General features: G+C 47.8%; 1 protein-coding gene across 1 annotated transcript; it reads right to left on the bottom strand.

The window, feature by feature from the left end:
• Positions 1–250: 250 nt before the first annotated feature.
• LOC308469391 (uncharacterized protein) lies at positions 251–19,194 on the bottom strand (the record flags this gene model as incomplete). The annotated part of the gene is made up of 9 exons (XM_080991770.1): positions 251–3,334; positions 4,054–4,233; positions 6,570–6,794; positions 9,481–10,092; positions 12,996–13,682; positions 16,718–16,831; positions 17,857–17,986; positions 18,097–18,182; positions 18,711–19,194. 9 exons carry the CDS (start codon positions 19,192–19,194, stop codon positions 3,321–3,323), a joined length of 2,532 nt encoding a protein of 843 aa, XP_080847896.1. The 3' UTR covers positions 251–3,320.
• Between the last annotated feature and the right edge of the window lie 525 nt (positions 19,195–19,719).

Genomic DNA, 19,719 nt, shown 5'->3' on the forward strand with positions numbered 1-19,719 from the left:
GCTGAGGACCCCCAGGGATTCCTGCCACCTGCTGTCTAAATCACTCAATCACTCTTCACTCACTGGCTAAAAACACTTGACAGGCGGGAGCATTTTCACACGAATTGCTTGCAAGGGTACCTGCATATCTGGCTCAAAATAGTACAGCCCATTCTTCCACCTCATCCTCCTCATATTTAAGAAAGGAGAAGTCAAAGACACCGTTCTCAATTTTTATGCATGTTATTCCTTAAAAGTAAGTAACAGGGGAAAGGGAAGTAGAAACATTTTTATTATTATTAAAGCAGAAGTAAAACGGAGTTATGCAAAGAAAAAGAAAATCTGATTATCACATTGTCAAATGAATGCCGCTCCTGTCAGCTTGAAAACACAGGTGAGTGCTGTGGTTAAACACACTTTGAAAACTATGGGCCATACTTCTGAGTAGATGTGTATAGTTAACTTCTATTGAAATCAACGGGGCTGAAGTTATTCATATCTAACTTGAAGAAAAGGTGATCTCGATGGGACTAAAGTGAGACGATGCCTGTATAAATTGGGCCCAGTGTTCCTAGGCTGCACGCCTTATTGCTACATTTTGAAGGTCAGCTGTGTTTTTCAAATGATGAGTTGTTCCGGTACAGTTTTTCCCGTACATGCCAACCCCTTTCCCAATTTTTAAAATAAAATCCTCTTGATGTACTGAGGAATCTTTTTAAGCTTGAAAAGTGAAAAGCAGCAGCTTTGTGTATACGATCCAGAGAAGAAGAAAAAAGATTAGTGCATTTAGGTCCCCGCTGGAAACAAAACAGTTTCACACTTGTGCATCAAGGCTGCACGCAACTGCTAGTACCCTCAGTGGTAGAGAGCTTCCTTTGCATGCAGAAGGTCCCAGTTTCACTCCCTGGTATGTCGAAAAGTTAAAAATAATATTAGAATGCAATTTTGAAGAAATCCCCCCCAATTAGAAACATTGGAGAGCTGCAGCCAATCAGAATAGACAATACTGAGCTAACCAGACCAATGACATCACTTGTGCTTTTATATTCTGTTGGAAGCTGCCCAGAGTGGCCAAGGCAACCCAGTCAGATGGGTGGGGTATAAATAATAATAAAAATTACTACTACTACTGTGGCCTGCTTCTGAAATCAAACAAGGAGGGTATTGAACCCCATGGCTGGTGGTCTGCATGGCTGCCAATTAAATAATGCTCCATTTATAAATTTAAGACAGCACCACACTACTTTATGCAGTCGTGGTTTCCACCCCACAAAGAATACTGGGAACTGTAGTTTCTTAAGGGTGCTGAGAGTTGTTAAGGAGACTCCTCATACAGACACAGTTCCCTGGGAAGAGAGATGAATTGCTATGGAGCAGCTCCCTGAGAATCAAAGAGGTATCTCTCAAGCTGCTTCTAATGCCATGCCTCTCATGATTCTATCCTGCATTTTACCCTTCTATTCTATTACTGTTTTTTAAATAATAAAAAAATGGAGCACTCTGTATGGAAAATTGCCCTACAGTTTAAAATTAAAATTAAGCAACTGGTCACCTCCCTGTGCTGTTTTGAACACCAAAAACTGTCAGATCTGGGCAGGCAGGGCGAAGTCAGTCTTCCAAAACGAAGAGGGCATCGTTAAAAAGGAATTAATAGCAACAATAATAAAAGAATATACGTAACTCTTTACAGTGCAAAGGCTGGGATCCAGAACTGCAGAACTGTACCAACTGACAATCCTGCTGCAAAAAGTCTCTCATCAATTCCAAGTTAATGCAGGATCCAGACCACAGACTCTGAAAAGGCAGCATTTTTTGTGGGCCAGCTTAGAAATGCAGGAAGCCACACATTAAGGGTGGCCTCAATGCTAATCTGAGTAGGACCCACTGAAGTCAACAGACATGACTTAGATGAATTAATTTCAGTGGGTCTTCTCTGGGCAGGACTTACCGTAGTTGAATATAGTCCTGACTTATTTATAAACCAGTTCTAAAGCATACACACAGCTAACAATAAAAAACAAAAATCAATAAAATGTTAGCCCCTCATAACTGTCGCTGAGTTTATTATTCATTGTTAGGGTTTTCCCCCCAATTAAAAATAATAATAATTACACTTTGTCTGCTGCTGCAAAGTACCCTGGGCCCGATACTCACGCCTGCTCATTCACTTTTGAGAGGGTAAATTCACCACAAAGTGATCAATTCTTGTTGGCAAACATTTCTTCTAGTATGTGCCGTGAGGTGGCATCAGAGAATGTCCACTCTGCAGAGAAATTATTGAAAACCAATGGTCCTCCAGCGAGTAGGGATTCTCAGTTCCGGACACATGGGGGAGCACATCCACACAAAAGAAATGTTGACAATTCCACACTCAAAAAGAGAAAAGTCACATGACACATGAGTTTACTGTGAAATGTGACTGTGAGACTGTGTCTGCAAAAAAGGAGGGGGAAAAGATGATGTGACAAATCTGTCACAGACTTGGAACAAGACTTTATGACCTTGACTGGCTTCCCATAGTCAGGATGTATATTTTTTGCCCTTAATTAAATCAATGTTCTGCAGCAAAAGTAGCTAAATTCTTTGACCTGGACACGGCATGCAAATGAAAAGTCATTTGCATATTTATATATACATATTTGCCTCTTTTGCATAATTGTTTCTGCTTACGCCATTAGTTTTACAGGACACCGAAACCCTGCCTCCTAACCGCTCGCAACTCTATTCAGTGCTCTAGATTTTCAGATTCAAAAACTCCATCCTTACAGGCTTAAGGGCTAGAAACCTGAAAAGCCCCCGTTTCTCAGGAATGCCGGAACTCGGTGCCCTGGCACCAACTTGTGTCCTTGTGCAAGTGCAATTGTGAAATGCATATAATCTCAGCCTTAAAAATGTTCACACTTGTGAAATCTAAATCACTGACCTCTCTTGTGGGAACATAATGACGACCTTCCCTAGATCGCAGATCATAACATTAGCGTATTCCTGGGTGACAACATAAAACATGCGCATGAATTAACCCATACAAAATAAAATAAAAGACAAATGTTAATATTTCAGTTAAAGAACCCCACCCTTCCCCGCAATCCGTACATGTTGGCTATGCAAGTGTCTGGTTAACACTGGAGGAGGGAGCGGGGGGGGGGGCGGAGTTAAGAACGCTGCTGTGTCTTCAAGTCTTTCCAAAAGAAATTGTTTGCAAGATGCACTAAACTCCGGGTGTCTCTTTTTGCTGCTGGCAGAACAGTTTACTTGAAGATCCCACCAGTCGACAAATGCAGGCTCTTTCCGCATTCCGACAGTTTCATCATTCAAGGATGAGGCCGGGGGTTGGAAGGATTTTATTTTAAACTATCTGTGGAGAAAACAAAGAAAGAAAGAAAGAAAACAGAACTATGACGGGATAAGAAAGGGCAGGTTATCTTTCCCTGGACTTGTACTATCAAAGAGAGAAGTTTCTTTCAGTGCTGCCTCAATGGGTGTTCTGTGGAACCTGGAAACCTGCAATCTGCTTTTGGACTGTTGATCTACAGAAGGGATAAGAGGAGCCTGTGGCCCTACAGATGCTATTAGAATTCATCTCCCACCAGTGCCAGCTAGAATGTGATAGAGCATCCAAGATCAATCTCCAGCACCTTCAGAGAGGGTTGGGAGATATTCCTGCTTAGAATCAAAGAATCATTTAGCTGGAAGGGATTCCAAGGATCATCTAGCCCAACCCCCTAAAGGATCCTTGATAACATGGCCATCAGAAAGTTCTTCCTAATGTTTAGTCAGAATTTTCTTTCTTGGAATTTTAATCCATTGGTTTAGGTTCCACCAGTCTAGAGTAGCAGGGGGAAAAGCTTGCTCTGTCTCCAATGTGACAGCCGAGTCATACATCTGAAGATGGCGATCACCTCACCTCTCGGTCTTCTCTTCTTGAGGCCAAACGTACCCCAAATCCCTCCCCAGCCAGCATGCCCAAAGGAGCTACAACACGGTGGACCTACAAACCTCTCTCTCTTTTTTGTAAGCTTAAGGGCTAGAAACTTGACAAGGCCAAATTGCTCAGGAGGCCTTTTCCATACTGACCAGATTCATCCCACTCTGCTGTTAGCTGTTCCAAAGACCCATGGCCACTACTATCAGAGACGGCTCGAGACTTCAGGGAAACGTTTCCTTCGGATCTGTCTGGCGACACATCGTTGACTTCTAGCTCAAGGCCTCTTTGCTGGGTCTCCTCCTCTGGGTGTTCAGTTGTCATGCTATCGCCTTGCAAAAATAACGACAGTTATTAATATTAGTAGTAACAGTAGCATTCGGCAGAGAAGTCTCGAACAGACCAATCCCCACAGACAAGAGGTACAGTGGTCAGAGTGCTGGACCAGGACCTGGGTCCCCATTCAGCCACGGAGTTCACTGTGCGACCTTTGGAAAGATACCAACCTACCTTGCAGGGTTGTTGTGAAGAGCAGGGAGGCTGACTAGGGTTGCCTGCACACACCCCTTTCTGCCCAGCCACATTTTTACATGCCAGGTGTAGGGCAGGTTGGGTGTCGCTTGGCCAAAGCGGCCTGGTGGGTCAAATGGAAAGTCCTGAGGGCAGGGCTTCTTTTCAGCCGGAACTTGCCCATTCTGAGAGAAGGAGGGCGAGTTATCGGCTTTCCACCCCCCCTCCGAAAAATAGCACTGCCTGTAGGGCCGAATTAAACCCATGGGCTGGAGGTTCCTCTCTCCTGCTGTAATTTTATAGCAGGGGAAGGGGGGACCTCAGGGGTGGGGCCAACTCTGGCCCACTAAACCTCACTATGTGGCCCATGCCACACCCCTCTCTCCAGGCTACACCCCTCACTTGCCCCCCCCCGAGTATTTTTGCCTGGCTGGATTGTATCCCTGAACCCTCATAATGCCTCTTTGCTTGCCTGAGGGGTGTGCAAAGGTAAAATTGTACCGTGCTAGCCTAATGTACAGAGGAAAAATCTACATTTGTTGCTCCACCCACTTTTGCCTCTGGCCTGGCCTACTTTTAGCATGCGGCCCTCAGGAGGCTGCCCGGAAGGGAATGCAGCCCTCAGGATGGATCAGGTGTCCCACCCTTGTTTTATTGGAAGGCAGCTGGGTGCAGCTCTTCCACCTGAGGTATCATGTGAGGGAGCTCTCACTCATGTTAAACCCCAGGCTCCAGTCTAAGGTGACTTTCACACCACACCTGTAAAGCGCCATGAGACCAAGTTAAACCGTCATGGCTTCCCCCAAAGAATTATGCTGAGAGGAGACACACCCACCCCACCATTCACCCCTCACAGGGCTACAATTCCCAGAGGGATTTAACAATCCATCTCTCTTAGACCACTGTAAGCAGATGAAAACTTTAGCAGGATTCTAACAACACTTGTAACGTAACAAACACTATGGATAATACGGACAGATACAAAATATAAATTATATGCAGTTGAAAATGTTGATTATAGGAACCAGGGAGGGGGTGGTGGGAAGTCTTGCGATTCAGATAAATCTCTTTAAACGGATATGTGTTTGGTATTGTTATAACTTTACACTTGTAAAATCAAATTAAAATGATTTCAAAAAAACCCCCAACAATCCACCTCTCTTCACAGAGAGCCAGTGTGGTGTAGTGGTTAAGAGCGGTGGACTCGTAATCTGGGGAACCGGGTTCGCGTCTCCGCTCCTCTCCATCCGCTCCACCCAGTTGCTGGGTGACCTTGGGCCAGTCACACTTCTCTGAAGTCTCTCAGCCCCACTCACCTCACAGAGTGTTTGTTGTGGGGGAGGAAGGGAAAGGAGAATGTTAGCCGCTTTGGGACTCCTTCGGGTAGTGATAAAGCGGGATATCAAATCCAAACTCTTCTTCTTCTTCTTCACAGGGAAATCTGGGAACTGTTGGGCCCAGTATCCATAACCAACTACAGCTCCCAGAATTCTCTGAGGGAAGCCATGACTGTTTAAAGTGGTATCATGGCACTTCAAATACAGGGTGTGAATGGGGCCTAGAGTAACAACAACTACTACTATTACTACTACTACTACTACTACTTTGCATTTGAAGTGCCGCGATAAATAATAATAATAATAATAATAATAATAATAATACAGTGGATGCTCGGGTTGCGAACGTGATCCATGCAGGATGCACATTCGCAACCAACAGCATTCACAACCCGCAGCGGCGTGTCTGCGCACGAACGGGTTGCGATTCAGCGCTTATGCGCATGCGCAAAGCACGCATTAGCAGTTCTGCGAATGTGCGACCGCCAAAACCCGGAAGTAACCCGTTCCGGTACTTCCAGGTTTTGGCGGGTCTGTAACCCAAAATAAACACAACCTGAAGGATCTGTAACCCAAGGTATGACTTTCTTTCTTTCTTTCTTTCTTTCTTTCTTTCTTTCTTACACTGCCTTTCATCCATAGATCTCAGGGCAGTTCACAACATAAAATACAATGTAAAAACCCTCACAAAATACATAATAAAAATAAGAACAAAACAAACTAATAATCCCCCCTAAAACACAATACACTTAGAAGGGTATCAGAAAAGACAGTAGGCAAAGGGAACTAGGCAAATCTGAGGGAGCAGAGAGCAAACCTACACGAGTCGCTGGCTCCTGCCCTGTCGTGAGGGGCAGCGAGGCTCCTCGGAGAGTCCACGCCTTCGCCCTCCCCCTCGGACTGCCCTCGCAATGGCTCCGCTGCCCCTTCGCCTTCGGAGCCACTTCTGTGACTCTGCCTCCCCTCAGAGCGCTGGGGGCCTTGCACCCACGGCTCTCCCCGAGGTGCCATGCGGGAGATGGAGTCGGGCGCAGAAACCAAATATTCTAGTTGGGAGGAGAAAAAATGAGAGAGCAGTTACATGAGAACAGGAAGGAGTTAGGCTGGTGAAACTTCAGTTGTAGCTCAGTTGGAATGAGACTGGAAACAGGGAATGAGGAACCCTCTGGAAGCACAGAGAGAGAGAAGTGTTTGATTTGGGAAAGACAAACTAAAGTACTTCTTCCACACAGCAGCGCGTAGTTAAATCTCAGTCAGATGGGTGGCATCATCATCATCATCACCATCACCATATTATTATTATTATTATTATTATTATTAAACGTATGAATTCGCTCCCACAAGAGGCAGTGATAGCTACCAGCTTTAAAAGAGGACCGGGCAAATTCATGGAGAAGGAGGCTATCAACGGGGATGTTCTATACCCCATGTTGAAGGCAGTTCCTAGGAATCGCTCTCAGGCTTCCCATAAGTATCCGATTCATCACTGTGAGAACTGTGGTTTGATCCAGCATTTTTCACTACAGCTGAAACCATGAGGGCTTCCCCTAGACACCAGAAGTTTATAATACACACACACACACGCACACACACACTTAAAGATAGGCTTTACTTAGTTTTTATCAAAGATTTTCTTTTGTCAGTTAATAAATACGTAAATAAATATTGACAATTTCCCTTTTTTACCCAAAAGCTGAGCATAGAATCACAGAACCGTAGAGCTGGAAAGGACCACGAGGGTCACCTAAGTCAGTGTTTCTCAACCTTTTTCTGAACATGGCCCCCCTCTTGTCTTGGTTCCTTCCTGTGGTCCCCCTTGGGCACAGCCGGGGGTTGAGGGGCAGCTGCCCCCCCCCCACAATAAGTAGAAATCAATACATATATGAGATTCTGCCTCCCCCTAAAAAAAATCCTGGCTATGCCCATGGCCCCTCTCCTACCAGTAAAAAGGTAGCTATTTAAATGTTTGTTTGTAAATAGAACATGTTTTATTTGTATATTTTTTAATTTATACAAAATACAATTACATAAAATGATGGGAACATAATGAAATATTGCTGAAGCAGAAAAAAATATAATCATAGAGCTGGAAGGGACCCCAAGAGTCATCTTTCTAGTGCAACTCCCTGCAATGTAGGAATCTCAGTTAAAGCATCCATGACAGATGGCCATCTGACTTCTGCTTAGAAACTTGCAAGGAGAAAGGGTCCAGAACCTCCTGAGGGAGATCCATCTTCCACGTACTGTAAACATCACTTATTTGACTCCCAATATTTGGCACAGAGGGGAAACTTACAAAAGCCACACAAGGAATTCTGTATATATGGGGGAATTTTAAAAAACAAGTGGTCCTAACTGACCTTGTGCAAAAAGCTGTTTTCCTCTGGAGGAACCTTGGCTGTCTAGGTAAAACACTATATCCCCCCCCACCCTTACCTAGTAGCAAGGCCCTCTAAACGCAGTGCGGCTTTCTTCTGAGTAGACAGTTATTTCCTAGATGCAAGTCAGCAGCATCAGACGATTCCACTTGGCTGGGGTGGATTTCACCCTGCACCTTGCAGAGACAGGCCGACGCTGCTGACAGGCCCTGCGCCCCTTGGCAACATCCAAAGACCCTGATCCACTAGGCGCTGGATTGCACCCTGAAGCGTCAGGCCCAGGCTGCCACCTCGGATTGCAGAGTCAGGCCCAGGGTGCCACCAGGCCCAGCAGCAGCAGCAGCAACAACAAGCAGTTCCGGCTCGCCCAGCCCTACCCATTGCCACCCCACCACTGCACTTACCTGACCAGGGGGTTCTGGATCACGGGCTCCACTGGCCAAAACGGGAGCCTCAGCGATTGCCCTCTCCCGCCGGGAAAAAAACCAGGACAACTCCAAGAAAACACACATGGCAAAAAGGAGCACCAGGCCCTGGTGGGCACCCCCTTATCCGCTTGGGATTGGCCAAGTGGATAGCCAGCCAATCAGGATATATAATATAGAGAGAGAGAGAGAGAGAGAGAGAGAGAGAGAGAGAGAGAGAAGAGTGGTACCTCGGGTTATGAACTTAATTCATTCTGGAGGTCTGTGCTTAACCTGAAACTGTTCTGAACCTGAGGTACCACTTTAGCTAATGGGGCCTCCCGCTGCTGCTGTTGCGCCACCGCATGATTTTTGTTCTCATCCTGAAGCAAAGTTCTTAATCCAAGGTACTATTTCTGGGTTAGCGGAGTCTGTAACCTGAAGTGTCTGTAACCTGAAGCGTTTGTAACCTGAAATGTCTGTAACCCGAGTTACCACTGTATATTTATACACCCCCCCCTTCACTTCTCACTTCCCTCTATGGCCCCCTAGCCTCTAGCTGTGTCCTCCCCCCATTTATGCATTTTTCACCTGTGGCCCCCTTGGAACATCCTGGGGGCCCCCAGGGGGGTCATATGGCCTCCGGTTGAGAAACACTGATCTAGTCCCCCCTCCACTTCAATACAGGAACCTTTTGTCCAATGTGGGGCTTGACCCTGAGATTAAGAGTCTCATGCTCTACCACATGAGCTATCAATCCTCTGGTTGACATTATTATTGCCATATAACGTTGCCTGCTGCTATGTTACACATCTGATGAAGAGGCAGACTCCCGAACATTTAAATAAAAGAAGATGAACTAAATTGGCGAGGAGAGAGTACGGAGCCAGGACGGGACTTTGGCCTGATCCAGCAGAGGCCTCTCCTCTTCACGGCACCGGCTTCCGCACCTGGGTGGATCTCCTCCTGGTGCTCAGAGAAGGCCGAGCTGTCGTAGAGGCTCTCCCCGCCATCAAAATACTTGTAGGCGTTGTCCCCCGAGTGGACCCTCTGGTGCTTGGTGAGGTACGGCCTCCATCGGAAGCTCTCGCCGCACTGCAGGCACTTGTAAGGCTTCTCCCCGGTGTGGATGCGCAGGTGCTCCGTGAGGGTGGAGCGGCGGTTGAAGCTGCGCCCGCACTTGGGGCACTCGTAGGGCTTCTCCCCCGTGTGGATGCGCAGGTGGGCGTTGAGGTGGGTGCTCTGGAAGAACCTCTTGCCGCACGCCAGGCATTCGAAGGGCTTCTCCCCCGTGTGCGTCCGGTGGTGCTTCACCAGCTCAAACTTGTACTGGAAGGCCTTGCCACACTCGTGGCAAACATGCTTCTTCTCCACCTGAACGATCTTGATCTGGCTGACGTCCGTGACGTCGTTCCCTTCCACTTCAGTCTTTATAGGCCTCTCGGGCGGCTGGCCTTCCACTTCCGGGTTAAGGCCGGCCCCTCCATGCTGTTCTGCCCCCTCCTCAGAGGCAGCGTGCTGGGGAAAGGCCTCCACATTTGCACTCCCCACGGCATCATCTTCTGGAGGGCAGAGGAAAAGGCAAGTCAGAGAAATAGAATCCCACGTATGTTTCCATATTTTCAAAGTGTTTGTGTTGAACTTTAAAGCCTTAAACGGCCTCAGCCCTGTATACTTAAAGGTAAAGGGACCCCTGACCAGTCCAGTCCAGTTGCGGATGACTCTGGGGTTGCGGTGCTCATCTCGCTTTATTGGCCGAGGGAGCCGGCGTACAGCTTCCAGGTCATGTGGCCGGCATGACTAAGCCGCTTCTGGCGAACCAGAGCAGCACACGGAAACGCCATTTACCTTCCCGCTGGAGCAGTACCTATTTATCTACTTGCACTTTGATGTGCTTTCGAACTGCTAGGTTGGCAGGAGCAGGGACCGAGCAACGGGAGCTCACCCTGTCACGGGGATTCGAACCGCTGAGCTTCTGACCGGCAAGTCCTAGGTTCTGTGGTTTAACCCACAGCGCCATCCGTATCCCCCCTGTATACTTAAAGGAGCATATTGGTTCACCCCCATCGTTCAGCCTGGACACTAAGGTCCAGCTCCGAGTGCCTTCTGCTGGTTCCCTCACTGCAAGAAGTGAGATTACAGGGAACCAGGCAGAGGGCCTTCTCGGTAGTGGCGCTTCCCATCAGATGTCAAGGAAATAAACAACTCTGACTTTCAGAGTCATCTGTAGGCAGCCCCGTATAGGGAAGTTCTTGATGTCTGATGTTTCATTGTGTTTTTATATTTTGCTGGAAGCTGCCCATTGTGTCTGGGGCAACCCAGGCAGATGGGTGGCATATAAATAAAACAAAATTGTAGTAGTGGTAGTAATAGTACTACTACTACTACTGCTAAAGTCCTGAAAAGACACTCCCCGCCCCCACATTGTCCTAGGACTCAGCTACATTAGTAAAGAAAAAGCTATTTGAATGTGTTATAAATATGAAACACCAGATGGCACTAAAATGCAAAACAAATTTCTTTGTGATTCTTCCATAGCATTTCCCCCCCTTTTGTTCTAACAATTTAATTTCTGATTTATTTATAGCAGGGTCCAACTCTCCCCTCCCCCCATGTAGACCCACCCCTAGCCTGCCCATTTATAGTCTTAAAAAGCATGGATGCAGGCAGGTTAGAAGAACCAATTTCTGCAAACCCTACATATTGGTCTATCTAGAGCAGAGGTGGAGAACCTCCAGCTTGCGGGTCTTCTTATCGTGTTCTTACACTGTTTGAGTTACAAAGTTAATAGCACCCATGATCAGGACATTGGAAGGATGCCCTATTGTTAGAACTGATTCACAGAATGTAATCTGTCTGAAAGTCCTTTGGAGAGAAGAGAAAGTTTATAAATATTCTAAGCAATAAAAAGTTCGGAGTCTACACCATCTTTCTCTATTGTTCCTTTCTTAACACTGCAGGATTCAGCAATTTGGATGGGCAGCACAATCTCGGTGAATGAACTCAGGACCGTTTCTGCTTATTCAAAAGAGAGCTTGAGTCCAAGATGAATCTAATCCAGCACATTTATCAGAACCCATCAATGCATGACATTTGCACAAATGTTTTAATTTGCATACATCAATTCTGCTCAAGAGTGGGCAGGGAGCACGCAGAAATGGTCCCTGGGACTGCCTATTTTTTCAGGAATTACATTCCCGACTGGAAAGAGCAAACAAAACCAAAACCAAAAAACAACCTTCCAGCATGCTGAACAACAGAGCATTTGACTGCAACTCTTACCTTTGAATTGTACTACAGGTGCCCTCCCAGCACATGCAAAGTCAGAGGTTTACCTAGGCAAGCACGCGCACACACACACACACACACACACACACACCTTCTTCCAGGAAAGGAAGTATGTATTTTGGGTCAATCCTTTTTCTCATTGCAATTTCAATCAATTAGAAGAATGTATTATCATACTGCCGTAGCCGCTTGGTAGCCCATCAGTTACCACCTTCCACTATCGCCTTTCTGCACAAAAAACACACCCTCCTATAATTTTTAAGATCCCAAATTGGCAAATGACACGACGCATTGCTGGGCGCACTCTGCTGCTGCTGGCCGTTTAATCGCTCGCACTCACAGAATCGCTGAACCGTAGTGTTAGAAGCGGCCCCAAGGATCATCTAGCCCAGGGGTCAGAAAACTTTTTCAGCAGGGGGCCGGTCCACTGTCCCTCAGACCTTGTGCGGGGGCTGGACTATATTTTTTGGGGGGAAATGAACGGATTCCTATGCCCCACAAATAACCCAGAGATATATTTTAAGTAAAAGCACACATTCTACTCATGTGGGATGCGGGTGGCACTGTAGTCTAAACCACAGAGCCTAGGGCTTGCCGATCAGAAGGTCGGCAGTTCGAATCCCCGCAACGGGGTGAGCTCCTGTTGTTCGGTCCCAGCTCCTGCCCACCTAGAAGTTTGAAAGCACGTCAAAGTGCAAGTAGATAAATAGGTACCACTCCAGCGGGAAGGTAAACAGCATTTCCGTGTGCTGCTCTGGTTCACCAGAAGCGGCTTAGTCATGCTGGCCACATGACCTGGAAGCTGTCTGCGGACAAATGCCGGCTCCCTCGGCCTATAGAGCGAGATGAGTGCCACAACCCCAAAGTTGTCCACGACTGGACCTTACAGTCAGGGGTACCTTTGCCTTTACCTTTACCACTCATGTAAAAGCACAATGATTCCCGGGCCGTCCGCAGGCCGGATTGAGAAGGCGATTGAGCCACATCCGGCCCCCGGGCCTTAGTTTGCCTACCCATGATCTAGCCCAAACTCCCTGCAACGCAGGAATCTCAGCTGCAGAATCCGACCCAGCAAAACGAATAAGGGAAACAAATCTGCCGCTGTTCTGTCAACGCATGGGGCTAGACAACGCTATATTCTAATTTGAAATATTTGCGGGACAAAAACAGCGCTCACCCGGGTGGCCTCCCTGCTGCTCCTCCGGGGGCGGGCTCTCAAACATGGCTTCCCCGTCACTCAGGCCTTTGTAGACGGCGCCGCCCACGTGAACCCTCTGGTGCTTGGTGAGGTACGGCCTCCATCGGAAGCTCTCGCCGCACTGCAGGCACTTGTAAGGCTTCTCCCCGGTGTGGATGCGCAGGTGCTCAGTGAGGGTGGAGCGGCGGTTGAAGCTGCGCCCGCACTTGGGGCACTCGTAGGGCTTCTCCCCCGTGTGGATGCGCCGGTGGGCGCTGAGGTGGGAGCTCTGGATAAAGCGCTTGCCGCACGCCAGGCATTCGTAGGGCTTCTCGCCCGTGTGGGTCCTCCAGTGCAGCAGGAACTCGGACTTGCAGTGGAACCACCGGTCGCATTCGGGGCACATCAGCTTCTTGCGCCCCACGTGGAACATGCTGCGCTTCGAACTCGCCGCCCGCAGGTGCCGCGACGGCTCCCGCCACACTGTCCCCGGAGGCATCTCCCACGGCCTCTGCAGCCCGCAGCGGCTCTCCGAGTTCAGGGGGTCGAGCCCCGGAGGAGAGCCCAACAAAGTCCACTGGGGCTCCGCTCGGTCCAAGATTTCTCGTTCGGGAACCTCTTCTTTGATCTCCCGCACGATCACCTCGCTCGCCGGGATGGAGGGAGAATTCAAATAAACGTCGTTCCCTGAGAGGGAGAGAGGAAAGTAGTCTGAAGGAAGAATGCAAGGCTAAGGCTGGAAAAGTAAGTCTCTGTCTGACTGACAGGATCATAGAAGCACCACGAGGATCATCTCATCCCAGCCACTGCAATGCAGGAAACTTTCACCCTATGCACCTGAAGGAGCGTCTCTACGCCCATCGTTCTGCCCAGACACTGAGGTCCAGCGCCGAGGGCCTTCTGGCAGTTCCTTCACTGCAAGAAGCCAAGTTACAGGGAACCAGGCAGAGGGCCTTCTCGGTAGTGGCGCCCGCCCTGTGGAACGCCCTCCCTTCAGATGTCAAAGAGAAAAACAACTACCAGACTTTTAGAAGACATCGGAAGGCAACTCTGTATTGGGAAGCTTTTAATGTTTAACAGACCACTGTATTTTAATACTTTGTTGGAAGCCGTCCAGGGTGGCTGGGGAGACCCAGCCAGATGGGCGGGGTATAAATAATAAATTATTATTATTATTATTATTATTATTATTATTATTATTATTAATGTGGGGCTCGAACCCACAACCCTGAGATTAAGTGTCTCATGCTCTACCAACTGAGCTATCCCTCTCTGGACTTGCCCACTTCCTAACTACCCTCAGTGCTGTGAGCAGTTCTGCTATATTCATTCATCAGACATTTCAAGCACTCCTGATATACAAAGACAGCACGATTACCCACTCTGAAAGGGGTGACCTGTTGCGTCTCTAAATGAGTCCTTTCTCGGCACTTGCTTCCTTTTTAATTGGCCTCTTTAAGCGTGCAACTTGATTTCTCAGCATCAGGGATGAAGAGAGCATTTTGCTGTGCCGGTGCAGAGACACAGCACCTTAAAAGGAGGTTGGCTGCTGCATCTCTGAATGAGCAATAATTTCTGGAAGGGTCTCCTAATTAGTGTAAATGGAATTCTTTTGCATACCTACGTTCAGGTTGCACATGGAGAGAGAATATGTGTGAGGGAACATGCTGTCATTCCCAGGACAGAGGAAGGTGTTGTATCTCTGAATGAGTCCTTGCTCTGATTTTTTTTCTTTCAAGCTGTAGAAATATCGCTTTTCAGTTGCCAGAATGAAACGTGCCTCCAGTTGTGTGTGTGTGTGTGTGTGTAATGTCCCATTGCTAGCAGAAGTCTGAGAAATCTTGCTCTATCCCCTACACCACACTGCCTCTCTATGCATTAATATATGTATGCAAAATTCTAAATCTCAGGCAATGCATAAAACCTACCCTCAGTCCTTCTTAAGGAAACATGAAGGACTTGTGCCTGGCATGCAAATCAGTGCAACTCCACCTCTTCCCGATTTGCATAATCCCCAACTGAGGAGTCTGCTGGGGCAGCTCATGCATTTCAATGGGGTCTGCTTTTCACCTACTGCCCTATTGTCATTTGCATGAAAATTGATGCCAGAACCGCTTTTCCAATTGCATCCATTATAAATCACACTGGTATTCAGAGAGAAGCCTTTTGTACAGTTTCCCCCAAGTTGCTCTGGGCACCCTGAAATAACCATTCTAGGCACGCTTTGGGTGGCATCAACTGGAAGCCTCAGAGGCCCAGTTGTGTTTTTCCACCCCTTTTTGTGAAGGTGGCTCCCCCCCCCCCCAGGAAACTGTAAGGCGAAACTACCAACAAGCCTGCTGTTTTGGGGAGTGGGGCCATAAAAAAAAAACAACAACCCAAGGCATGCACATACACTTCTATTCCCCAAACTCCCAAAACCGGCCCAACCATTAGGGAGAGTGAGGCAGTCACCCCAGGCAGCTGATTTTGGGTGTCCTGACAAAGTTAATATTGTAAAGCAGAAGAAGGGGCACTTGCGGGGTTTTCTGCTTTAGCTGCCAATATATGGCTTGACCAGCCACACACCTTGTCCAAGGGTAGCTGGGGAAAAAATTGCTATTTTTGCCTCAGGCAGCAAAATGTGTTTGGCTGGCCCTGTCAGGACCCCTTTTTTGAAGGTTGTAACCAACCCCAGGCAGGGACCTGTTTTATCCTCCTACAAGTACTAACTTAGTACTACTACTGCTACTACTGGAATTAGTACTACCAGCATAAAGAGGCCATAACTATACATTTTACACTACTACTGGCAATATATTACTATTATCATTACTAATACTACTAATATTTGTAGTAACAGTGGTTCCAACATAATGAGAGCAAAACTACTCAAGAGAGGGGCCTACATTTTATACTACTATTGTTACTAGTACTAATACACATAGTAGAAGTTCCAGCACAATGAAAGCAGAACTACTCTTTTAGAGTAGGAGCCTACTTGTTATAATACTACTAGTAGTAATAATAATAATGCTAAAGTGGAACCTCGGTTTTCGAGCATCTAGGAAGCAGAATGTCTTGGCTTTCGAACACTGAAAACTCGGAAGTAATTGCTTCTGTTTTCGAACATGCCTCAGAAGTCAAACAGCTTCTGAGGCGCATTTCTCCATTTTCTCAATGGATTCTGCAGACCCTCCATTGAGCCTCGGTTGTCAAACGTTTCGGAAGTCGAATGGTCTTCTGGAACGGATTACGTTCGAAAACCAAGGTACCACTGTAATATTAGTAGTGGTAGTTCCAGTGGTAGTTAGGCACTCTTCAAGGCAGGTGCCTAAATTTTATACTACTGGTAGTAGTAATATGCTACTATTGCTACTGCTACTACTCATAGCAGTAGTAGTTCCAGCACAATGAGGGCAGAACTACATGCTCCCACATGCTTCCAACAATCTGTTCCCTCTAGTGTGGGCTTCATCCACTCATGCCCTATCCCTAAACAGTTTCTTTACCTTGACATACTTATTCCCGACATCACTGCCTACCTGAATCCAATACCCCACCATTTTGGTAACAATACCAGGACTGAGACAGGCAGAGAGGCGTTATGCTCCCGGTATTCCATGAAGGAAATACTATTTGTCACCCGCATTGTCATATTTCAGCTGGAAGCACCCAAAGACAAGGCCCTCCTCATGGATAGGGCACCCATTTGCAATGCCGCTGGGAACCTCCCCTCTCACCTTGGCAGGAGCCGATGGAGACCTTTTTGTCCTCCGCAGCCTGGGGGTTGGAGATCCATGGCTCTTGCCCTCGTTCCAGCCGGGAGATCAACTCGGGTTTAGGAATTGGAACGGCTCCATCGTCCAAAAAAAAAAAGAGGGGGAGGGGGAAATTAAAAGCTCCCATTAAATGGATGTCAGGTTGCAACCACTAGGAACATTGGCACATTTTGTTTCGTTTGACGAGTTTTGCTCAGTTTTTATTGCAGGAAAACACTAATAAGAACATGACGCAGAAGAGCAAGGCTGGATCAAAGGGTCTCAGCTGGTTGCAATGCCAACTCTGGCTAGCTGTGCCAAGGCACTCTTTTTTACAAACAAACAAACAAAAGTACCTGAATGCCTGATGGAAACGCGACAAAAATACTGGGGAGAATCAGAGACTCAGACCCTTCTCTTTAATGTACTAGTTATTTGTTTTTAACTGCATGGAGGAGCATTTAATCAAGGTCAAGTCTCCCCACTCCTCTGCTAGCTGCAGCCTGACACAGGATTACAGACCCAACGCTTCTTCTGGCATTTATGAAAATTATTTCGAAACGTTTGTATTTTGAAAAAGCAAGATTGGAAACCGTAACCAGCACTGCATGGGGAGTTGGGGGGGGGGAGAACCTTTCTGATGAACCAGGGCTGTGAGCATTGAAGATTTAGGATTGAATTAGATGTAACCCATGTTCTTGCCAAGGGTGTGACATTGCAAGGTCTCAAGACGGAGGTGTCCTTGACGCAAGCAGAAATAAAGCGGGAACCTTCCATGTGCAAAGTGTACGCTGAGCTAATGGGACACTCGGCTAAGAACAGAGGAGGAGCTCTCTTACACTATGACGGAGCAATGTAAGATTAGAACATAGCTGTCAACTTTTCCCTTTTCTTACGAGGAATCCTATTCGGAATAAGGGAATTTCCCTTAAAAAAAGGAAAACGCTGACAGCTATGGATTAGAACCAAAATGGGGCTATGAAGAATTAAGAGGGGGGAGTGATTACACACTTGGGAGAAACCCAAGGTCTGCTGAAGTACAATAATAAACTAAGGGAGAAGCCTTCCCCCCAAAAATAGCCCAATAAGGAGCACTTCCTGGTGCAACTGCAGTTCCTTACCCAAGGATGCCACATTCTCATAATTCTCTTGCATGACATCCCAGTAAAGGTCCCTTTGCTCTGCGTCCAGGAGAGCCCATTCCTCTTCTGTGAAATACACGGCCACTTCTTCGAAGGAGAATGGCAGTGCCTGTAAGAAACAGAAAATAAAAGGTGTGTTGGATCTTTCTTTTTTATATTTTTAAACTACAAAAGTGCTATTGTGTCCCACCACACACACACCCCAATTCCATTCTCTACCTGTACTGGCTCCGCGGCAACCATCTCTCTTCCCCCAGGAGGAGGAAATGTTCCAAAGACAAACACACACATCATTTTGCCAAAATCTGTTAGGGAGAAAAGGGGGATGTCAGAAGGGGTGGCTTGGCTCCGACAGCCACCAGCCAGGGATTCCTTTAGTTGTGATTCATGCCTTGCAGCAGATTGGACCAGAAGACCCTTGCAACGCTATAATTCCCCCCCCCCCCTTTACTACTGCAACCATTTTTTGTTTTAAAAAAGGAACACTAACAGGGTTTTGCTTTCAGCCCCAACCCGCATACTCAGCCCTCTCCAAATATTCTAAATTCAGCATCTTTTACATTTCCTTTCTCCCACCCACCTTATTTCACTGCACCAAACTTATCATTTTCTGGAAGGCCACAAGGGGGAAAGAACCCTTCACATGATTTTGGAAAGGAATCGCGCCCGTGTTTCCCTACATGACAGGCGCGCAAACTTTTCCTCCGGCCGCCTGCTCTTCCCCCCATCCTCCAAATCCGTTTCTCCAGCCTCACATACCCGGGACGGTCGCCTTTTGCAGGCTGGCTCTCTCTCCTGCTGCAGACGCATTAAACTAGGCTTGGGGCCAGTACCTGCGGGGCTCCGTCGCCTTTTGCAAGGAGGGGAGAGGAAGGGAAAAGAAAAGAAAAGGGAGGAACTGCCGCGGGAGAATCCCGCCAGCGCTGCCCGCTCCCCCTTTGCGCAAGCGGCCTCTCCGGAGCGCGCTCCTCCCGAGGACTCGCCCGGCCTCCCTCCGCCTAGGCGGGCTGCAGCCCCGGCGCCCGCGAGCCCCAGCTCTCCATCTCCATAGACGCCGCTGACCGGATCTCGCTGCGGCTGCTCCAGGAAGCTCTGCCCACCGCCGCCGATGCGCCCGACGGATACGGGAAGAGGGAAGAGCGGAGCCTCGGCGAGGCGCCGGAGCAGAGCCGCCTGGCGGTGGGACGCGCGCACGGGAAGGCGCCGGAGAGACCTCGCATCGCACGGCTGCCTGCGCCTGGGAGAGCAAGCGGGAGATCGGCAGAGAAGTGTTGCAGTGCAGGGAGGGTGCCGCTGCTCAGGGTTGCAGCCAGCCATAACCTTTTTTCAAGATACTCCATTGCATACCATTTTCTCTCCAGTTTCCTGTTTCCGCACAATCTGCTTTCTGATAATGCTCCTGATATCACGGGCACCTGCAACAAAATGTTGCAGCGTGAAACGATCCCCGTTCAGCAGGCCACTGCATTTCATTCCCGCCCTACTGGGTTTCTATCCTCCCTCCACAATCGTCACCATTCTGTGACTACTTGTCCTCCCTGCCCCAAACATTTTTTTTAAAAAGCCCCGTGTTTCAATTACTCAGTTTGTGGGGCGCTGCAAAACGCCAGGTTTTCACTGTAAACCTTTGGCACAGATTTGGAGGGACCCCCAAATTTAGTTAACTTTCTGAGCATGCTCCTGTTATGGGTGCCAGCCAGCTATACCCTTTCCCAAGAAACCCCAGCCAGCCATACCCTTTTCTCAAGATACTCCATTACACACACCCTCTCCTCAGTTTTCTGTTTCCTGCCCACCGCTACAGCCTATCTGCTTTCTGTTAATGCTCCTGCTATTATGGGC

This window comes from Podarcis pityusensis (genome assembly GCF_964106645.2).
Source record: "Podarcis pityusensis genome assembly, chromosome: 2".
Classification (NCBI taxonomy): Eukaryota; Metazoa; Chordata; class Lepidosauria; order Squamata; family Lacertidae; genus Podarcis; species Podarcis pityusensis.